Genomic DNA, 20,079 nt, shown 5'->3' with positions numbered 1-20,079 from the left:
ATGTGTGTATGAAATATTTAACAATAAATACTTGTATGTAAAATGGCATGCAATTTTCTTCATTATCTGCACTTTAAAATATTAGGCTAATATCTAGAATAGCGATTTAAGTCTGAATTGTTCCTTTGTGACTTCTTTTGTTTTTATTCAGCCTCAGATGCTCAGGTATGGGGGTTGGAGAGTTTAGTAGCTTCACGGTGCGGGTTCAGGACAAAAGGTGTAAATCGCGTGTCAGGGAGACAAAGAAACCTGAAGATCCAGCGCTTTGGCGAGAGTGACCAAAATAAAAACTTCTATTCTTATCTTGCTTGTACTGCTATTTTTATTTTGCACGTTAAAAATTGTAAAACGTCGCAAGCATACGATTTTGTATTCCTCATTTTACCTAGTAAATCCATCAAAGCAAAGTTATATTCACTTTTTTTTTTTTTTTTTGATCCAAGAACTAATACCTCTGTATTGTCAGAATTGAGAGAAAGGAAAATACTGACCATTCAGTTTTTGATACCACCAATACATTCTGCTAATTTGGCAAATTGAGAGGTTTCTTTACGTCTGGGAAAAATATAAAGCTGATTTGGGTTAGGCTATATCTAAATATAAAACATGCGATAAAGAGTCGAGTCAAATTGATCTATTCCAGTGTAAATGACATCATCCAACGTAAGACACTGATTACAGTCAGAGGAAATTTCCTAAGAAATTAATTTATGAGCTTACAGGGAGTCCCGTAAAAAAGCATTAACAACAGATAACGAGTTCCAGCTAAATGAAATGTACTAGTCAATCATTAGCTAACTGTATCCAGGTAAGTCAATGTTTATCACTTCATTTGCGTTATATTTCTTTCTAGTTCTCAGAGCCAAAATTGAACATAATATTAATAGTAAATGTAATAATACAAAAGCACATAATGAGTTTCACCTTATCAGTGTATATTATAGATATTCTTACAAAAATAAAATCATTTAATGTACAGTGAAATCTATATCTACTTTTAAAAGCTTAGGCTATTTTCTTAGCTATATGGGCAATTCCATGCAAAGGTCATCTTTACCATGAGAAAAAAAAAGTTTTTACCAAAATAACAAAACCCTTCTTAAGTTGTCCATTTAGGTTTGTAATATACTGTATTAATGTGCTCTAACAGAAATTTTTAAGAAAATCACCTTGTTTATCCACAACAGATGAGTTAAGCAACAATGCTTAAATTAAATTTTCAACCAACCATATTTCATGCTTTCAAAGAAGGAATCAAAGACCCCCTTTTTTAAACTTTATTTTAACACTAAGCATTGTGTAGAAAGATGGAGGCATGCCTGAGAAATAAATACAGTCATTTCGAGATAACAGCACTGCCTGATGAATTTATAAGGGCGATAATAAAGAGGTCAGGACGCTTCAGTGCTCTGTCACTTCTGTAACGTTTTAAAGATTAACATTGAAACTTCATATACAAAGCTGAATTATGTTTATGCTTATTGGGATAAGCAGTTCATCTCAGTACTTTGCTCCGAACAACCATAATAAGCGTTACGGACGCTTCATATTAAATCATATACAATATTTTGTAAAATTCCCTTAAATTTTGCTAAAAAAAAATTATTGTTGATTTAAATATTATTGAACAAAAATCTGGAATCACCCCTTATCAGGTGAAATATGCATGTATCAGTTCAGATACTAGGCCATACTAGACCTACTCTAAAGTAGCATCAAGATTAACTAATTAGAAGCTAATTTCATATGGCCTGCTGAAGAGGATAAGGAGAAATATAAACTGAATACACAGAAATTTTCTTAACATCAGCTTGAAATACAGTATGAACACATGGCAGGCAGCTTAATGGTATAAAGCTTATAATGGATCATGTTTTAAATATTATTATTTATTTTTTTATGTATTTTAATGCATCTAGTGTGTTTATTGAACCAATCAGAAGAGAGTAAATCGAGAGTCAGCGAGAAGCTCATTTGATTGGCTACAAGAAGAAGATCCCACCTTCCTCCTCACGGATACAATTTTTTAAGGACCGAGTATGAGTACCGATACTTTTTTTCTAGTACTTGCCGATACCAGTACCTATACATTTATTAATTTCTCTCTCTCTCTCTCTCTTTGTGATGCTGCAGTTTTTCAAGCACAACACAGTGAGACTAATGAATCTAGGACAGCTTCTTGATTATTACTCTAATGAAAAAAGTAATATTTTTTATGTGCTTGTCATAAACTTTCACACATGAACTTTCACAGTGTCCAATAAACTTCCAAAGGCATAATTACTAATATATATAATTGTTGTTATATAAGAAGAAATTTAAAAACAATACAACAAATACTATAGAGATACAAATTAAATAAACTTGTTTTTTCAGATACAGTAGGTTTATTTACCATGTATACATTTATTTAACACGTTTTGTTGTTTTATTAACATTAATGACAAATATAGGCTACGGTCCCTTTAAGACCGAATCCATGGATACTGACACATATCCTGTTTTCACCCAAACGTTTACGTCCACTTAAGCCATAACCGACACAATGGACATTTTGACAGCTGTGTGTGCATTTGACCATTCAGGCGCGAGGAGAACTGATCGCGCGCGAGAAAGAGAGCGAGCGCTTCTGGTCTGTGTCATTCAGCGTGATTCCACCTATCCCACCTTCACTAATCGATAACGAATTATGATTGAAAGCATGCAGTTCGCAACGTGTGTGTTGTCATCATTAATTTTGAAGTATTTCCACACCTCTGAGGCTGACATTGTTTCTGTTGCTGCCGTCGGTGTCTCTGTGCGCGGAAAATTCTGTCGGTTACGTCACGTGAGGTATCGGTCTTTGGTATCAGGGGTATTTTTACGAGTACGAGTACAAGTACGAGCTTGGTATCAGGCCCGATTGCCAGGTAGACGTATATAACCGTGTCCTACCATGGAAAGATTTTACCCCAGCTCGGAAATTGCCAGTTGTGACGATTAACATCCCCTGTATGTGTGTGAGCATCAGCAGCCATGAGTCACACTGAAGTGATGTCATCTCCCTCTCTTCAATTGATTGGCTAGAGGAGGAGCTGTCAATCTAGAACTAGTGGACCAATGGTGACGCATAAGCCTGCAATAATTTACATGAAACTCAAACTGCAACATTTGGAAAAGCAATATTCAAGAGCTTGTGGAGTAGCCATTGTAGCTTTGCAGACTGTTTCCTAAAGCTTATTCAGTAGGTAGGGCCTGTAGGTTGTCTAGAGAGAATGTGACGCCTTCAATAGTCGTAAAACACCTGCTGTGTAACCTCTAACCCCTGGAGGGTAAAACGTCTATATAGCGTTTGAAGTCATTTAAATGTTTTAGAAGATAAAATGTTTCAAAGATCTTTGCTCCACATTCTATACCCTAAACTATAATATAGTATGTAAAATGACTCTAGAGAATGGTTAAACCATCATTTTATTAAATCAACCAAATGCTACGAACAAAGAGATGATGAGAATACCTAAAGTTCACTAACATTACAGCTAAATGTGTAGGAAACATTGCTTTTCAGACAAGATGGAATGGGTAAAACGATAAAGGAAAGTAAACACGCTCATAATTACAATTACAGACGAATAAAGAATGGCCACGATAAAAACTGTTTCATAAAAATACAAGCAACCGACTACCTAGGACCTGTTTTGTTATTTTGATCCGACTGTTTCTTCATTAGACTTTTGTTCAGAAGACACCCAAAGGTCCACAGGGTAACATCGGTATTCAAAATATGCTGTCAAAGGTCATGTCGGGTCCCCGGAGGATAACCATCAATGTCAAAGGTCATTGGGGTGATAGAAACGGTCAACCATGGGGGGATGGGAAAACTTTGTGGGTGGCCCCATAGAGGTTAAAGGGGTCAGAGGTCATGATCAATCATCTTGACAGTAGGTCCCTCATATCACTACTTAAAATGTTTTATATTGAGACAAATGTTGTTGATTTAATATGCAGTTTATTTGAACATTTAATATGAAGTTGCCGAAGTTGTGGAGAAAGGCCACGGATTGATTTTTTTTTTTCCCATTAATTTTCCTTTTTATTCATTCAGAATATAAAATGGTCTGAGGAATCTCTGTTGTCCGGTCTCATTAAATTGTCAACACAACGCAGAGCAAAGGTCCAGACCAGTCACATATACAACTTCCTGGATTGACATTTCACTTGGTAACATTAGCCAGTTTTCATTTATATGCTGTTTATTGTTGACGATCGCATTATTTTTCATATGCGTCTGCTTACATATGAGATGGCTAATTTCTTCATCTTCCTAGCCTGTGTTTTGGTCTGGTGATTCTGTACTCATTCAGGAGAGGTGTAATAGCGCCCCCTAGTGTATAACAGTGAAAATATGAAAACCTGGAAATATATATATATATATATATATATATATATATATATATATATATATATATATATATATATATATATATATGGACAGGTTTGTTGGTATGGGTAGGTTTAAGGGTGGGTTAAGGTTTAAGGGAAGGTCAACAGTGTAATTATAAATGTAATAACAGAAATTAATTACAGATGTAATTACATGCAGGTGTTTTTAAAATATAAGTACAATGTAAAAACATGTAAGTGCATTGTATCAAATGATTAATTTAAATGCAAGCACATAGTAGTTAAGGCCACCTAATATAAAGTGGGACCCTATATACAGTGCCCTCCACAAATATTGGCACCCTTAGTAAATATGAGCAAAGGCGGCTGTGAAAATAAATCTTTCATTAAAAAAAATTCAAAAAATTCTAACCTTTCATTGAAGAACATAATTGAAAGTGGGGGAAAATCACATTATGAAATAAATGTTTTTCTCTAATACATGTTGGCCACAATTATTGGCACCCTTAGAATTTTTAAAGAGTAAAATATCTCTGAAGTATATTCCCATTCATATTTACATTTTTTAGCACACCAGGGTGATCATGAACATGAAATTGTCCAGCCATGACTTCCTGTTCCACAAGAGAATAAACAAAGAATATATGAGTAAACACGTGTTTGGACTAATTGTTATATACTTGCACTAGCATATTGTATATGACAATTTAGTTCAAACTTTGACCTGTGGAGGGCAGTAATACACTTAGCAGTGTCTACACTGCCAGAATTCAAATAGAGAAGAAGAAGAGAGCTAGTTCAAGACATTTATGTTTAAAATGTATCAAATTAAAAAACATTTTTTTAGAAAATGTCTGATGGCTTCTCTAGATAAGACTCTTATTCCTCATCTCGGATCATGTAGAGCTCTTTGAAGCTGCACTGAAACTGACATTTGGACCTTCAACTGTTTGGGCTCCATTGAAGTCCACTATATGGAGAATAATCCTGGAATGTTATCATCAAAAATCTTAATTTCTTTTCCACTGAAGAAAGAAGGACATGAACATCTTGGATGACATGAGGGCGAGTAAATTATCAGGAAATTTTAATTTGAAAGTGAACTAATCCTTTAAGAGGCAAGGCTGATGTATTTAGGAGAATATGGATGCCTCTCACAGACCTCTGACTCTTTGGCTACCGAAGGCGGACATGCTTCAAAAACTGTATGACCATAACCATATTATTGACCATAGTTGAAACTATATTTCCTTTTTTCCCTACAGTTTCCACATTTCTACAGTTGTTATTTATTTACTTTTATTATAATAAACATAATTGCTCTACTGTCTGTTACTTACTCTATCCATTGTTGTTTTTGTTTGTTTTTTGTTTCTTTTTTTGTTACCTTATTTCTCTCTTTTGTAAAAATAGCAAAACTAATAAAAAGACAACTTCATTACTTGAAATAATCGTTACCTGAAATAAAAAATAAATATATAAAAAAATGTAAATGTAAAAAAAACAACAAAAAACACACACATATATATATATATATATATATATATATATATATATATATATATATATATATATGTGTATATATATATATATATATATATATATATATATATAAATACATATACACACACATACATACATATATACATATATATATATATATATATATATCCAGGACTAGCTTAAGCCTCGACTGTGAAACTAGGGGATAGACATTTAAAAGCAAAAACTACAAGACATAAACACACAAAATATTACTAAAACTTTTAACTAAAATTACAATGAAAGCAGAAAACTAAAAATCAAATCTAATCAAAATTTTAAACAAAAACTATAATAGTACCTCAATGATAACTGTGTCCTTCCCTGACAAGTACTGAATTGATCTCTTTTTGCACTTGAATGGCCTGCTTTGGCGAGTAAAGTACAGTTTGTTGTCTTAAGTGAACAAACAGTTTAGAGAGTATATCAGCTGTAATCAGTGTATTGGATCTGTGTATTGTTAGAGAAATGCTTACTTAATGCATTACAATCTAACTAAATTAGATTGAACTAAATTAGATTTTACAGTAGCTTTAGTCGACTACAATCTTATGACATTTAGTCAACTAAAACTAAAACAATTTCTGATGACTCAAATATGACTAAAACTAAATCAAAATTTGCTGTCAAAATCAACACTGCTGTCTTTTGAGATGCTGACTTAGAGTCAGGCAGGATTGAGGATGTCCTTATAAAGACAGCACCCCTGGGGTTCTCAGGGGCTGAACTAGTGACAAGACGAGGGAACACTGTTTTCTCTTTGCCTGTATTCCCTTAAAGGTAATGCCAATCAGGGACTGGCATTACCAGACTTTGAGCTCTGCCCTAGGACTGGCACTGTTTTCTCGCTTCGGCAAGGGTTCTTCCATGCTTAGGGCATGGGCCTAGGTTGTGGGCTTAGAGAATAGTGTCACTCCTCGTGTTGGACCTGAGTGAGGTATTGGTCTCTGGCATCTAAGTCTATTGAGCGAGTTCCCATTGGAAAGAGTTGAGTCAAATCTATCTATTCCAGTGTAAATGACAGCATCTTACACAAGAGACTAATTAGTCAGAGGAATGTTCCTAAGAAATTGTTTTATGAGCTAACAAGGAGTCACGTCAAAAAGCAACAGATAATGAGTTCCAGCTAAATGAAATGTTGTTCTAGTCAATCATTAGATAATTTGTTTACTCCTCCTTTAACTAAATAAATATTGGGTAGACTTGGGCTCATGGAAGCATTTTCAACAAGACAGGATTCAACATGAGCATCCAGGTAAGTCAGTGTTCATCATTTCATTTGTTTTATATTTTTTCTCATTCTCTGAGCCAAAATTGAATAATAATAATAATAATAATAATAATAATACAAAAGAAAACCAATTTAACAAAAAATCATAGACAGCTTCAGCTTACCAATATATACATTCTTAAAACAATAAATATGAAAACTAAAAAATAATTATTTCCTGTACAGTGAAATCTATATGTACTTTTAAAAAGCTTATTTACCTTGGCTATATGTCAGATTAGATTTCATATTTTATTAAATGTCATAGATGAATATTTAGTTAACTGCCTCAAAGTTTATTTTTGCTGTCTATAGATTGTAAAATCAAATGTATTTACACACACAGCCAATGAAACATGATGGATGATGAGGTAGAAATCGCTGTTGTTGGCATTGGAAGCCATTTTCCTGGAGGTAATTGTTAAAAATTCACAGTGTTTCATTATTTTTTCATGTTATGATTTTTGCCTAAATTGTATTTACATTGTATGTTCTCATCTATTTCAGGTGAGGGACTTGAAAACTTCTGGCGAGTCCTTCTTCATGGAGAGAACTGTGTAGTTCAGATACCAAATGACAGGTTTAATCTGTCTCAATGGTACGACCCAGATGAGAGTAAGGCAGGAAAGACGTACACAGCAAAGGCAGCACTTATTGATGGGTAAGACTTCAAATCATTTGTCCTCATTTAAAAGAGCTAATGATGTTCACTTACAGTGCAAGTATTCACAGTGCTTCACTTTTTCACAATTTGTTGTGTTACAGCCTTATTCCAAAATTGATTAAGTTTATTATTTGGAAAAGGCCCATAATGACAACGTGAAATAAGTTTGTTTGAAATCTTTGCAAATTTATTAAAAATTACAAAAAACGAAAAAAATCACATGTACATAAGTATTCACAGTCTTTGCCATGACACTCAAAATTGAGCTCAGGTGCATCACTTTTCCACTGATCATCCTTGAGATGTTCCTAAAACTTGATTGGAGTCCACTTGTGGTAAATTCAGTTGATTGGACATGATTTGGAAAGGCACACACCTGTCTATATAAGGTCCCACAGATAACAGTGCATGTCAGAGCACAAACCAAGCCATGAAGTCCAAGGAATTGTCTGTAGACCTCTGAGACTGGATTGTATCGAGGCACAGATCTGGGGAAGGGTACAGAAACATTCTGCAGCATTGAAGGTCCCAATGAGCACAGTGGCCTCCATCATCTGTAAATGAAAGAAGTTTGGAACCACCAGGACTCTTCCTAGAGCAGGCTCCAGCGTTTCTCTGTGGAGAGAGGAGAACTTTCCAGAAGAATAACCATCTCTGCAGCACTCCACCAATCAGGCCTGTATGGTAGAGTGGCCAGATGGAAGCCACTCCTCAGTAAAAGGCACATGACAGCCCACCTGGAGTTTGCCAAAAGAGACCTGAAGGACTCTCAGACCTTAAGAAACAAAGGTTAATTTTCCAACAGGACAACGACCCTAAGCACACAGCCAAGATAACAAAGGAGTGGCTATGGGATGACTCTGTGAATGTCCTTGAGTGGCCCAGCCAGATCCCAGACTTGAACCCAACTGAACATCTCTGGAGAGATCTAAAAATGGCAGTGCACCGACACTCCCCATCCAACCTGATGGACCTTAAGTGGTCCTGCAAAGAAGAATGGGAGAATCTGCCCAAAAATAGGTGTGCCAAGCTTGTAGCATCATACTCAAAAAGACTTGAGGCTGTTGGTGCCAAAGGTGCTTCAACAAAGTACCGAGGTACAAAGGCTGTGAATACTGTAGATGTGATTTTTTCCCCCGTGTTTTATTTCTTAATTTGCACAGATTTCAAACAAACTTCTTTCACATTGTCATTATGGGGTATTGTTTGTAGAATTTTGAGGAAAATAATGAATTTAATCCATTTTGGAATAAGGCTGTAATATAACAAAATGTGCTGTGAATACTTTCAGGATACACTGTATGTTTGTCAAGTTCAAAAACTGTCAATTTAATTATAGGAGCATTTATCGATCTGTCTCGGATACTCTAAAATGTGACATTAATTTTTTTTTTAAAGTGACACTGTCCATCAGTGACACCAGCAGTTAGAAACAAAGTTACAGAGGGAGGCAGCATCCCCCTTTGAGCCCCAACCTCAACTGTTCATTGACCCCAGAGATTTAATGCACAAACAGCAGAGCTAACTCACCTCAAAACAACTAAATAACTTTTGTTCTTTATCTTCTGAAAAACTCAATATGGGCAATATGCACTTGCAAAACTAGTAAAGCAACCCTTGCTTTTCATTCATCCATCCATTCTCCAGGTGTAATGAACACCTGATGTTAACAAGCAGAATCACTGAAGGAAAGAGGAACAGCAAGCACAGAAAAACAAAACAAAACTAAACAAGAAGAGCAGAAACACAACAACTGACTTATAGATACATAGCCTAAGATGAAACCAACTGCAAATAAAATAATTGGCCATTTTTATTAAAGGTAGGGAAGGTCGTTTTTAGAGAGGCTAGCAAGAGTGACGTCTCCTTCAAAACACATGAACGCGCACAGCAGGGAGCAAACAAAAGTGTCATGAGAGATGGCTTTAAACTACTTCTTGTCTCAAAGCACATCACATTACATAATGAACATAAACAACTTACAGAGCTCTGACTTGTACCCGACTGCTGCAGATTCATTTTGGCATTGATAGTGTTGCCTTTGAAACATTCATTCGAGTCAAACCGCTCTGAGTATAACGTCACAGATTTCATTACATAATAATAGATTTATTTAGACCACTTTACTTAGTGATTGCTATCAGGATGTGAAGAGACTTTCATCCAGCACAACAAAAAATGTTTTTGAAGCAAGTTACCTACCCTGCCTTTAAGGGCCAGTTATACAAACAGCTCGGGTCAGCGCAAACTATCGTTAAAAAAAACTACTGTCAGGATTTACTAAAAACACAGTGAAAAATTAGCGCTAAAAAGGCCCTGTTTACACCTGGTATTAAAATGCATTTTGGTCGATCGGATCACAAGTGGATGACAGTAAATACAGGAGTAAATGGCGTGTAAAACGTTTTGAGCTTGTCCACTTTCGACCACTATCAGAGGGTAGTCGAAAACCATTTCTGATTTCTAACATGCATTCACAGCGTTCGGCGTGGTCTTGCGGCTGTCAGAGCAAAAAAGGAAACCTGCTGCTTTCTGTATGTTTTTCCGTTGTCTCTAGGAGCGTTAATATGTAAATTGTGCAAGCTTATTTCATCCATTATATCTGAAAAAGCCCATATATTTACTAGCCCATAGACCCTCTCCTCAAAGAAATTGGACAAAAGTGGACAAAAGAGATGGATTAAAATACCAGGTGGAAATGGGTATGTATCTCCCTCGTCCACTTGTGATCCAATTGACCAAAACACATCATAATACCAGGTGAAAAACAGGGCCAGTTATTTGGTGGCTGACCTTTATTGCATACGCATTTGTAGAAGTTTTCCTTTCAGACGCAAAATTTATGGGAGGAGATTATTTAAATGAATCATGCAAGGTAGTTTAATAAAGTTTGTTCTAGTCAATTTACTTGTATTGTGTAAACTAGACACTAATTTGCTCTGCTCTTGGTTGATTGCGTTGGATCCGGCTGTGTCCGTGTTCTTTAATATGCGCATCAGTAAATTAGTAAATCACACACAGAACTTCCTACTCCCATTGGAATTGTGCTCTCAAACCAAGATCTCAGCAGAGAATTATTAAACAACTCAACAAACAGCATTACCATCATCACGTATCACCAGTTTGACTTTATTTCTTTCATACATCTACAAAAGTTCTTAAGAATTAACAGAGGTTTAGCTCGAGGCAATGTAATAATAGTCACATGAAAATTCGAGTGATGCCATTATGGTGATTAGTGTTTGCTTTAGTTGGAGACTCGATCCTTGATTTCCTATGTTTGTTTTCTTTTGACAATTGTAATAGTGTGTTTATAAACACATCTATTGCAATAAAGGAAGCTGAGATTAAATATGGTTGTGATGTTGGCTACATATTGATGATGACAAAAGATCATCTTGAAAATCATGATTCACCAATCTCATCTAGTCTAATCACTGATTTTAAATGTGTTGTGTCATTGATATTTTGCATTACCAACCCTGTGATGTTACACCATGAGATCCAGCAGTTACAGCAATCAGCAATATTCTGAAAAATGTAAACATATTGAGCACAAAGAGATTTGATCTACTGTATAATTGAAACACACATAGCACATGAAAACTCAACAATGGTGACAATCGATAAAAAGCTTCATGCCGCAATGCTTTCAGGGTAGAACTAGTAAACTGACTGGACGATATCCATTTAGTGGCACACTGAACTCCATCTAAACTCCAAAAGCAATAACCCTATAATTTACCTTTTTTCTGTGTAGCTTGAATGAGTTTGACCACAAGTTCTTCGGCATCACTAATGCTGAAACAATCACCATGGACCCTCAGCACAAACTTCTGTTGCGGTGCACCTACAGGGCCCTAGAGGATGCTGGGATACCAATGGAAAAGGCCAGTGGAACGCGAACAGGAGTATTTTTGGGTAACATATAAGCTAATTATAAGATAAATAAAGTAACTTTTTTGTGTCTTAAATCCCAATGAAAAGGTATATGCACTAACTGGATGGGAAGTACCTTCGGAACAACCTCTGGTTAAGAAGCCTTGCTAAATAGCACATAGATTTTCCTTTGTGTCACCGTGACCACAAAAATAGCACACGAGTTGGCTACAGCTAAGGGCTGATGACTGAAATGTTTCTCGTCTAAGCCCACCAACTATTGTTGCCTTGACACTTAACCTCAGGTTGCACTGTAATACACTAAAATGTTCTATGGATAAATGCATATTGCCAGCTAACATGTCTAACATGTTTTTTGGGGGGGTTTTTTTGGTTGTTTTACAGGCCTAATGAACAAAGACTTTGAGCTGGCAAATGTGAGGATTAATCCAAAACACATAGACCACACCAGTGGCACTGGTGCCGCTATGAGCATAGCTGCTAACCGCATCTCATACATTTTCAACTTCACTGGCCCCTCGCTGTCCATCGACTGTGCCTGCTCCTCATCCCTCGTCGCCCTTCACTTAGCTTGTCAAGCCATAAAACAAGGTAGTCTTCAAAAATATGTATGTAAATCCTGCCGATCAACTTATTTGCAAATGTTAAGAAAATTGTCCATATACTGTATATTGGATGTGTACATTACTTCACAAAAGATATTAGATGCCTCATGTTTCATGAATGTTTTGCTTTTTAATTAATTAAACAAATTGTTAGCCATTAATCTGCCCTCACCCCCTTAAGTTGTGTGGTTATCTGTATTCCACTCAACAGGAGATTGTGATATGGCCTTGTGTGGCGGTGTGACCTGTATATTGGAGCCGACCATATTTGTGACTCTCTCCAAGGCCAAAATGATCTCCTCTGATGGAACGAGTAAACCTTTCAGCAGCAAAGCAGATGGATATGGTAGAGGTGAAGGATGCGGGGTTGTTCTATTAAAGCCTCTGAAAAAAGTAAATAAACGAATGTCTCATATAAACACAGCACTATGACAGCAATGTACCTAACTGCAAGAAACATCCATATGTTTTCTGTATTTTGACAGGCTTTAGAAGACCACGATCATATTTGGGGTATCATCAGCAAAACTGCTGTAAATCAAGATGGCCACAGTGTTAGTCCAATCACCAAACCATCCATGGTACAGCAGGAGGAGCTTCTCAGAAAAATCTACTCAACAGAGACTGACCTGACTAGTGTCCAATACGTTGAAGCTCATGGGACTGGGACTCCCATTGGTGATCCAACAGAGGCAGGTAGCATTTCAAATGTCATTGCCAAAGCAAGACCTCAAAAGTCAGGGCCACTCATCATTGGTTCTGTTAAAAGCAATATTGGACACACAGAATCTGCAGCAGGTGTTGCAGGGCTCATAAAGGTTCTTTTGATGATGCAGCATGAAACCATTGTGCCCTCATTGTTCTACTCCGTGGAAAACTCCAGCATAGACACTGAATCTCTCAATATGAAAATCCCCACCACAGCAGAAAAATGGATCAGTGACTGCAGAGCAGGGAGGTCAGCAGGAATCAATAACTTTGGGTTTGGTGGAACAAATGCACATGCAGTTATCAAACAATACGTGCAGTCAAAAAAGCCAAAAGCTCAGCTGATAAGCAAATCCCATCAGTATTTTGTGGTCTCTGCAGCCTCCGAAAAATCCATGAGAAATATTATTGAAGATACTGCAAAACAGATCAGTGCAGGGAAAATATCAGATCTACAGTCTTTACTGTACACATCCGCATGTAGAAGAAGTCACTTGAAACACAAATACAGAAAAGTATTTCAAACATCATCACTGGCAGATCTGCAAGATAAACTTTCTGCTGCTGTAGAGAAAAAGCTTGTACCATCAAAGACAGACTCCAAGCTAGTTTTTGTGTTTTGTGGCAATGGTGTTACATATCAGGGTATGTGCAAGCAGCTCTTAAAACAAGAGCCAGTGTTCAGAGAGGAAATCGTGAAGATTGAAACTCTGTTGCAAAGCTATACAAGTTTAAATCTGATGGAGATGTTGGAAAGTGAATCTGAGAAAAGTACAGAGCCATCTGATCCAAAGATTGTCCAGCCTCTTCTGTTTGCTATTCAGGTTGCTGTTGTCAAACTTTTGAAACACTGGGGCATCAGTCCTGATGCTGTTTTAGGGCACTCCATTGGAGAAGTTGCTGCAGCTCATTGTTCTGGTTTGCTGTCACTTGAAGATGCAGTGAAAGTCATCCACTATCGCAGTTCTTTGCAAAGCACTGTGACAGGAGGCAAGATGCTGGTTGTCAGTAATATGGCTGTTTCTGAAGTCTTGAAAATTCTTCCATCTTATTCAGGAAGGGTTTGCCTGGCTGCCTATAACAGCCCTCAGTCATGCACCCTCTCAGGAGATGCAGATGACATTGATAGGTTGCATCAGAATTTGAGCAACTCAGCCAGTGGAAGAGATTTGTTCCTTCGCATTTTAGACGTACCTGCAGCATACCACAGTCACAAGATGGATCCCATTTTATCCAAAGTGAAACAGAGTATAGGCTCATTGCAGGCACACAATTTGGAGACAGAATTGTTCTCAACAGTGACAGGTGCTAGTTTGTGTTCCTCGGATTTTATTACTGGTGAATATTGGGCAGAGAATATCAGAAAACCTGTTGAATTTGAACAAGCTGTAAAATCTGCAGCTAAAAACAAAAGGAGTGTGGTGTTTGTTGAAATTGCTCCAAGAAGGTCTTTGCAGAGGTACATCACTGAGACACTGGGAAATGACTTCACTGTGATTCCATCAGTGCAGCCTGATAAAGATCACGAGACAATGCTTGCAGCTGTTTCCAAATTGTTTGAGCTTGGGGTCAAAGTGGATTGGGAAATATTCTACAAAGGTTTTGAGACTGAACCAATTCCCTACCCGCGATACCAGTTTGATGATGTGAAGAGAGATGTCTTCAATTCACGTTTGCAGTCGATCAGTCCCACTGGCAACCATCCAGTAGTTACACAAATGGGTACAGACAGTTCAGTGTTCAGCTGTGATTTATCCTCTGAATCAGTGGCCTTCCTGAAGGACCACAAGCACAGTGGGGTTGCCATCATTCCTGGGGCATTTTTTGCAGAACTGGGTTTAGCAACTTGCATGGCATATGCAAAACCTAAGGTTCCACTAAGTTCTCTGCAGCTCAGCATAACATTCCAGAGTCCATTCATTTTCACTCAGAATGCCCCAGATTTAAAAGTACAGCTGGATCATTCAGACCATTTGGCTGATAACACATGCAACTTCACAATACAGTCTACTTCTGCAGTTTATGCATTTGGCACAGTAGAAGCAAAACCAGGTAGAACTCCTGAAGAACAGTTAATTTCATTAGACTGTATTTCTAAAAGATGCACATTCCACATGACTACTGAAGAGATCTACAAACATCTAAGTCAAACAGGATTTGAGTATGGGTCAGTCTTCAGAAATAATGCAGATATTTATTGTGGGGAAGAATTTAGAGAGGCGATTTCAGTTGTGAAGGTCCCAAAGGAATTACTTCCTCAATTACATGACTATCACCTTCACCCTGTGGTCTTGGATTATGTCATGCAACTTGTTCCTGCAACTATAAGGCATGACCTATCAACAAGACCCCAATATCCTGCGCAAATAGGAAGTGTGACTGTATTTGAACCATTGCAAGAGGAAATGGTTATATATCTTAGAGCAGTACATGTGGGAGAAGATGATTTTGACATTTGTTGCTGCTTAGCCAACAAACAGGGTAGGGTGTTAGTTGAACTGAGGCATGTGAAGATCAAACTGCTAGGAAGTCGCTCCCAAGTAGTCAAGGAGTACTTCTTCCACAACAATTTCAGTATCGTCTCTGAAGTTGCCACGTTTGATGCACAGATTAAGGCACTGGTCTTTTCTGACCATGTAGGAATGTCTAAAGCTTTGCAACAGTACTTGGACCCAACATCTAGATATGTGTCTTCTTCAAACAGTAGCTTACTGTTAGAAGATGGAGTTGAACTTCTTTTGTCAAAACTGCACATTTCAAATGTGAAGAAAAACTTCCAGGACATTTTGTTCATGTGGGGTGATGCAGACCTAACCTCCCTTGAATCAGAAAAGGTCTTGGACAGTATGGCGGGGTGTTGTGAGATTATCCGAAAGCTTGTCGGATATCTCAAGGCACTTCATTTCCCAGGTGATATCAGAGTAATAACCTATAGGTCATCTGAGAGCATAGTGGACCACATAAACCCTGGGTTTGTTCTGTCAGGCATGATAAGAGCGTGTGCAGCTGAATTGCCAGAACTTTCCTTCCAGCTGATTGACATGGGCTCTGCCACTTTTGAAAACGTCAAAGCTTTGGTTCAGGTCTTAAGATCATACCCCTGTAACAAATATCCAGAGCTAGTAGTGAAGGAGGGCGAAATTCTCACACCCGAAATCACCCACACACCTTTGCCAACCATGGCAATCTCTCCAAGAAATCTCCATATGTTGAAAGAAGAAGAAGTCTTCATCTTGCAAACATCTGACCCATATATAATGACAAATGTGTCAGCGACTCAAATGGATAATTCCACTGAACTGATTCAAGGAAAAAATATTGAGGTTCATCTCAGTAAAATCTGTGTTCATTCATCAGATTACTTTCCAATCAGCATTTCTGACCTGAATTATGGTAAGACACTGTACTGGAACAAGCACACAAATGAAAACCATAAGCTCTTAGCCCTTGACTTCAGTGGCACTGTCACAGCTGTGGGTAAAGATGTCAGCAAATTTAAAGTTGGTGATCATGTTGTGTCTTGTTACCCTGTGGCTGCCACCACTAAAGTAGCTCTCCCTGCAGCTGTTTGCTGCAAAGCAAAAAGGCTTTCATTCCTGAATGGCATACCTTGTGTCTCTTATATGGTACTGGCGTGGGAGATCTTGCATGAGGCTTTACCCAAAGCTAAACAGCAATTGAAATTGGGCATTTTCTCCACTGTTCCTGACTCAGCATTGATGAATGTGTTAATTGCTATTGCAAACAGATCAGGTTGGAATGTCAGAGTGAGCACACAGGCTGATCAGCTGTCTTGTGATTTCAGTGATGTTGTAGGAGCTGTTCTTCTACCTCCTTACAATGTAAAAACAGCTGAAATAGCCAGCAGTGTCAGAGGCATCAAAGACATTGTTCTTGTCTATGACAAGCAGACAGAATTTCCATTCAATACTGCAACATTTTTGGGTACAAATGAGGAAGTCCACTTCCATGCCCTCCTCATGTCCCAGATAATGCAAAAAGGGTCTCTGCAAATGCAAATGCCACGCATCTACCGTTGGCTGAAATCCATGCATTTGGACAGAAAGTCCTTGTCTTTGGATGCAACAGCTGTTCAAAGAGTGAAATCTCAAGACATTGATATTCTATCTATAAAAGGATCTGAATCATACTTCAGATGCCAGATCCTACCCATTATCTTCCTGAACAGTGAAGCCAACAACCAGCTGTCTGACATTCCAGTGATGCCCAAACACAGTCTATTCAAGACAAATTCAGTCTATATTGTCACTGGTGGTCTAACAGGGTTGGGCTTCGAGACAGTAAAGTTCATTGCTCAGAAAGGAGGAGGAAACATTGTCATTCTGTCTAGGAGTAATCCAGACCCTCAGATGCAACAAGAGATAGGTCAGGTCAGTAGCCGTTGGGGTTCTGTCATTAAGTCTCTGCCATGTGATGTTTCTGTATCTGAGCAAGTGGACCAGACAATTGTTCATATTGGAAAACTATTTCCATCCAGTCCCATCAAAGGGGTATTTCACAGTGCGGTTGTCCTGCATGATGCGCTGATTGAACATCTTGACAAATCTCTTTATGAGAAAGTTATGAGGCCAAAAGTAAATGGAGTGATTAACCTTCACCGTGCTACCATACAGTGCAATCTGGATTACTTTGTGTGCTATTCCTCCATCTCTGCCTTCATTGGCAATGCCTCACAAACTAATTATGCTGCGGCTAATACATTCATGGACGCTTTCTGTCAGTACCGCAGAAACATTGGGCTTTCTGGACAGTCCATTAATTGGGGGGCTTTGAATCTTGGTCTTTTGCTGAACAAAGTCCATTTCCAAAGATTTCTGGAGGCAAAGGGAATCATGCTTTTGGAGATTCCAGAAATCCATGAAAGTCTTGAGCAGTGCCTCTTGATCAACAAACCTCAACAGGTTGTGTGCAAATTCAATTTTAAAAGCAACTGGAATAACATTCTCAGCCAGAACAAATCACTGAACGTTCGCTTGTTCAAAATAGCCCAGGAAGCTATTAGTAAAGCTGGAGTGAATTTATTTAGACCTGAACAACCCAAGAAATCATCCTCACCACGTGATTATCTGAAACTCACGATTAGTGAAACGGCTGGTATTGAGGTGGATGAGCTGAATGATGATGTTCATCTTTTCAATTTAGGCATTGACTCAATGTTAGCCATGACTCTGCAGAATCTTATCTTCAATGATAGAGGTGTGAATGTCCCTCTAGTGACTCTGCTGGATCCAAATAGCACACTGGCAACTCTCATTAAAATCCTGGAGGAGGATTGTGTCGATGGATATCAGAGTGAAGATGAGAGCAAATCCACATACTTATGAATTGTAATTTGTATTTCTCTAAAGCAGTCTTGTTGTAGCCTCAAAACATGGACTTTTTTGGCATTTTGATGTGAAATGCGGGTATAGATAGTTAAACAACGCAATTAACTCAAGTTCATCTAGTTTAAAAAGGTTAATATTGGCAGATATTCTAATATGTATAAATTTCAGTAAACATCCCTCCAGTCTTTTTAAATGATAGCATTACATAGCAAATTGTGGACTTAACATTGTTTATTATTGTTTTGATTTTGTTTTTTATCTTGAGATCTCACTAGGTTTAAACACAAATTAGCACTATGAGTGGAACATACTGACATGCTTGCTGATGATTAAGATGATGATGATGATGATGATTTTGTTTTATTGCTATTATTATTTTGTCTGGCTAAAGAGATCATGTAAAACCTATTTTTAAGTTGTGTCAGATGTTACAGCAAAAATGAAATGAAATCATTGAAAGTATGAAATAAACTTTAATTAATGAATCAATCAATCCAAACAATAGTATTAGTATAGTAATTTAAAAATACATTATGGTTTGTATGCTGAATGATGTTTAAAATACTGTCTATAATGACAATTGTAAAGATATGTTAATGGATTAATGTATAGATTGAGACTTTCTGTAGTAAATACTAGTATAGTAGTAAATGTTGAATCAGTAGTGCAAAATAAGATATCAATATATGATCATTTATCAGTAAAACTACAATGAAAGGAGTAACTGAGTAATAAACAGTAAACTACTGTTGTGACTGGGAATCATATGTGACTGTAATAGTATATGATGTGTGGGTATACATACAGAAACCTTGTTAAATATCTGAGAAATAAAGAAATGTAATATAGAAAGTCATCTCTTTTTATTTATTTATTACACAGCTCTCTGTACACCTAGTTCTGATTAGCCATTGCATTGGTAACACTTTTTTTCTTTTTTTTTTTACAAAAAGGTTAATTTGTTACCATTAGTTAACATGAAATAATAATTAAATGCACTTCGACAGCATTTATTATTCTTTGTTCATTTCAGCATTTATTAATACATTATTAGGTAACACTTTATTTTACAGTGCTGTAGTTACACGTTGCTACATGTACTTAATATAGTCATAATTACAAGTAATTAACCCTAAACCAAAGCCTAACCCTAACTGTAACTCTATAGTAAGTACATGTATTTAATTAATAGTACTCAGTACTTATTTGATTAATTACAATGTAGCTATGGCACTGTAAAATACAGCGTAACCCATTATAAAAATCAAGAGTTTTGTTAACATTAGTTAATCCACTGTCAACTACCATAAACAAACAATGAACTGCTGTATTTTTATTAACTAACATTAAGGAAAGATTAACAAATTCAGTAACAAATGTATTGCTCATGGTGCAAGTGCTCTGTAAAAGAATGCTTATGCAGGTGCGTAGTCTTTCTTTACAAACTGACATCACCAACTACTGGCATGCATAATACAGTGTTTTCAGTCTTTTTCAATCTTTTTGATAACGTTGTCACCCTGAATGCTTCAGCCTGACCTCACAAATGCGCTTCTAGAAGAATGGTCAAAAATTCCCATAAACACACTCCTAAACCTTGTGGAAAGCCTTCCTAGAAGAGTTGAAGCTGTTATAGCGGCAAAGGGTGGCCCAACTTCT

The 20,079-nt window shown here is 37.2% G+C and overlaps 1 protein-coding gene across 1 annotated transcript; it reads left to right on the top strand.

Moving 5' to 3' along the window:
- The first annotated feature begins 7,551 nt into the window (after positions 1 to 7,551).
- LOC125260669 (probable polyketide synthase 16) lies at positions 7,552 to 19,272 on the top strand. Its single transcript, XM_048179146.1, has 6 exons — positions 7,552 to 7,609; positions 7,703 to 7,856; positions 11,620 to 11,780; positions 12,144 to 12,350; positions 12,576 to 12,757; positions 12,850 to 19,272. The coding sequence occupies exons 1-6, from the start codon at positions 7,552 to 7,554 to the stop codon at positions 18,415 to 18,417; spliced, it is 6,330 nt and encodes a 2,109-aa protein (XP_048035103.1). The 3' UTR covers positions 18,418 to 19,272.
- The last annotated feature ends 807 nt before the right edge of the window (positions 19,273 to 20,079 follow it).

This window comes from Megalobrama amblycephala, linkage group LG24, assembly GCF_018812025.1.
Source record: "Megalobrama amblycephala isolate DHTTF-2021 linkage group LG24, ASM1881202v1, whole genome shotgun sequence".
NCBI lineage: Eukaryota > Metazoa > Chordata > Actinopteri > Cypriniformes > Xenocyprididae > Megalobrama > Megalobrama amblycephala.
Note: the sequence above shows the minus strand (reverse complement) of the source record. Positions and strands in the feature narration are given on the sequence as shown.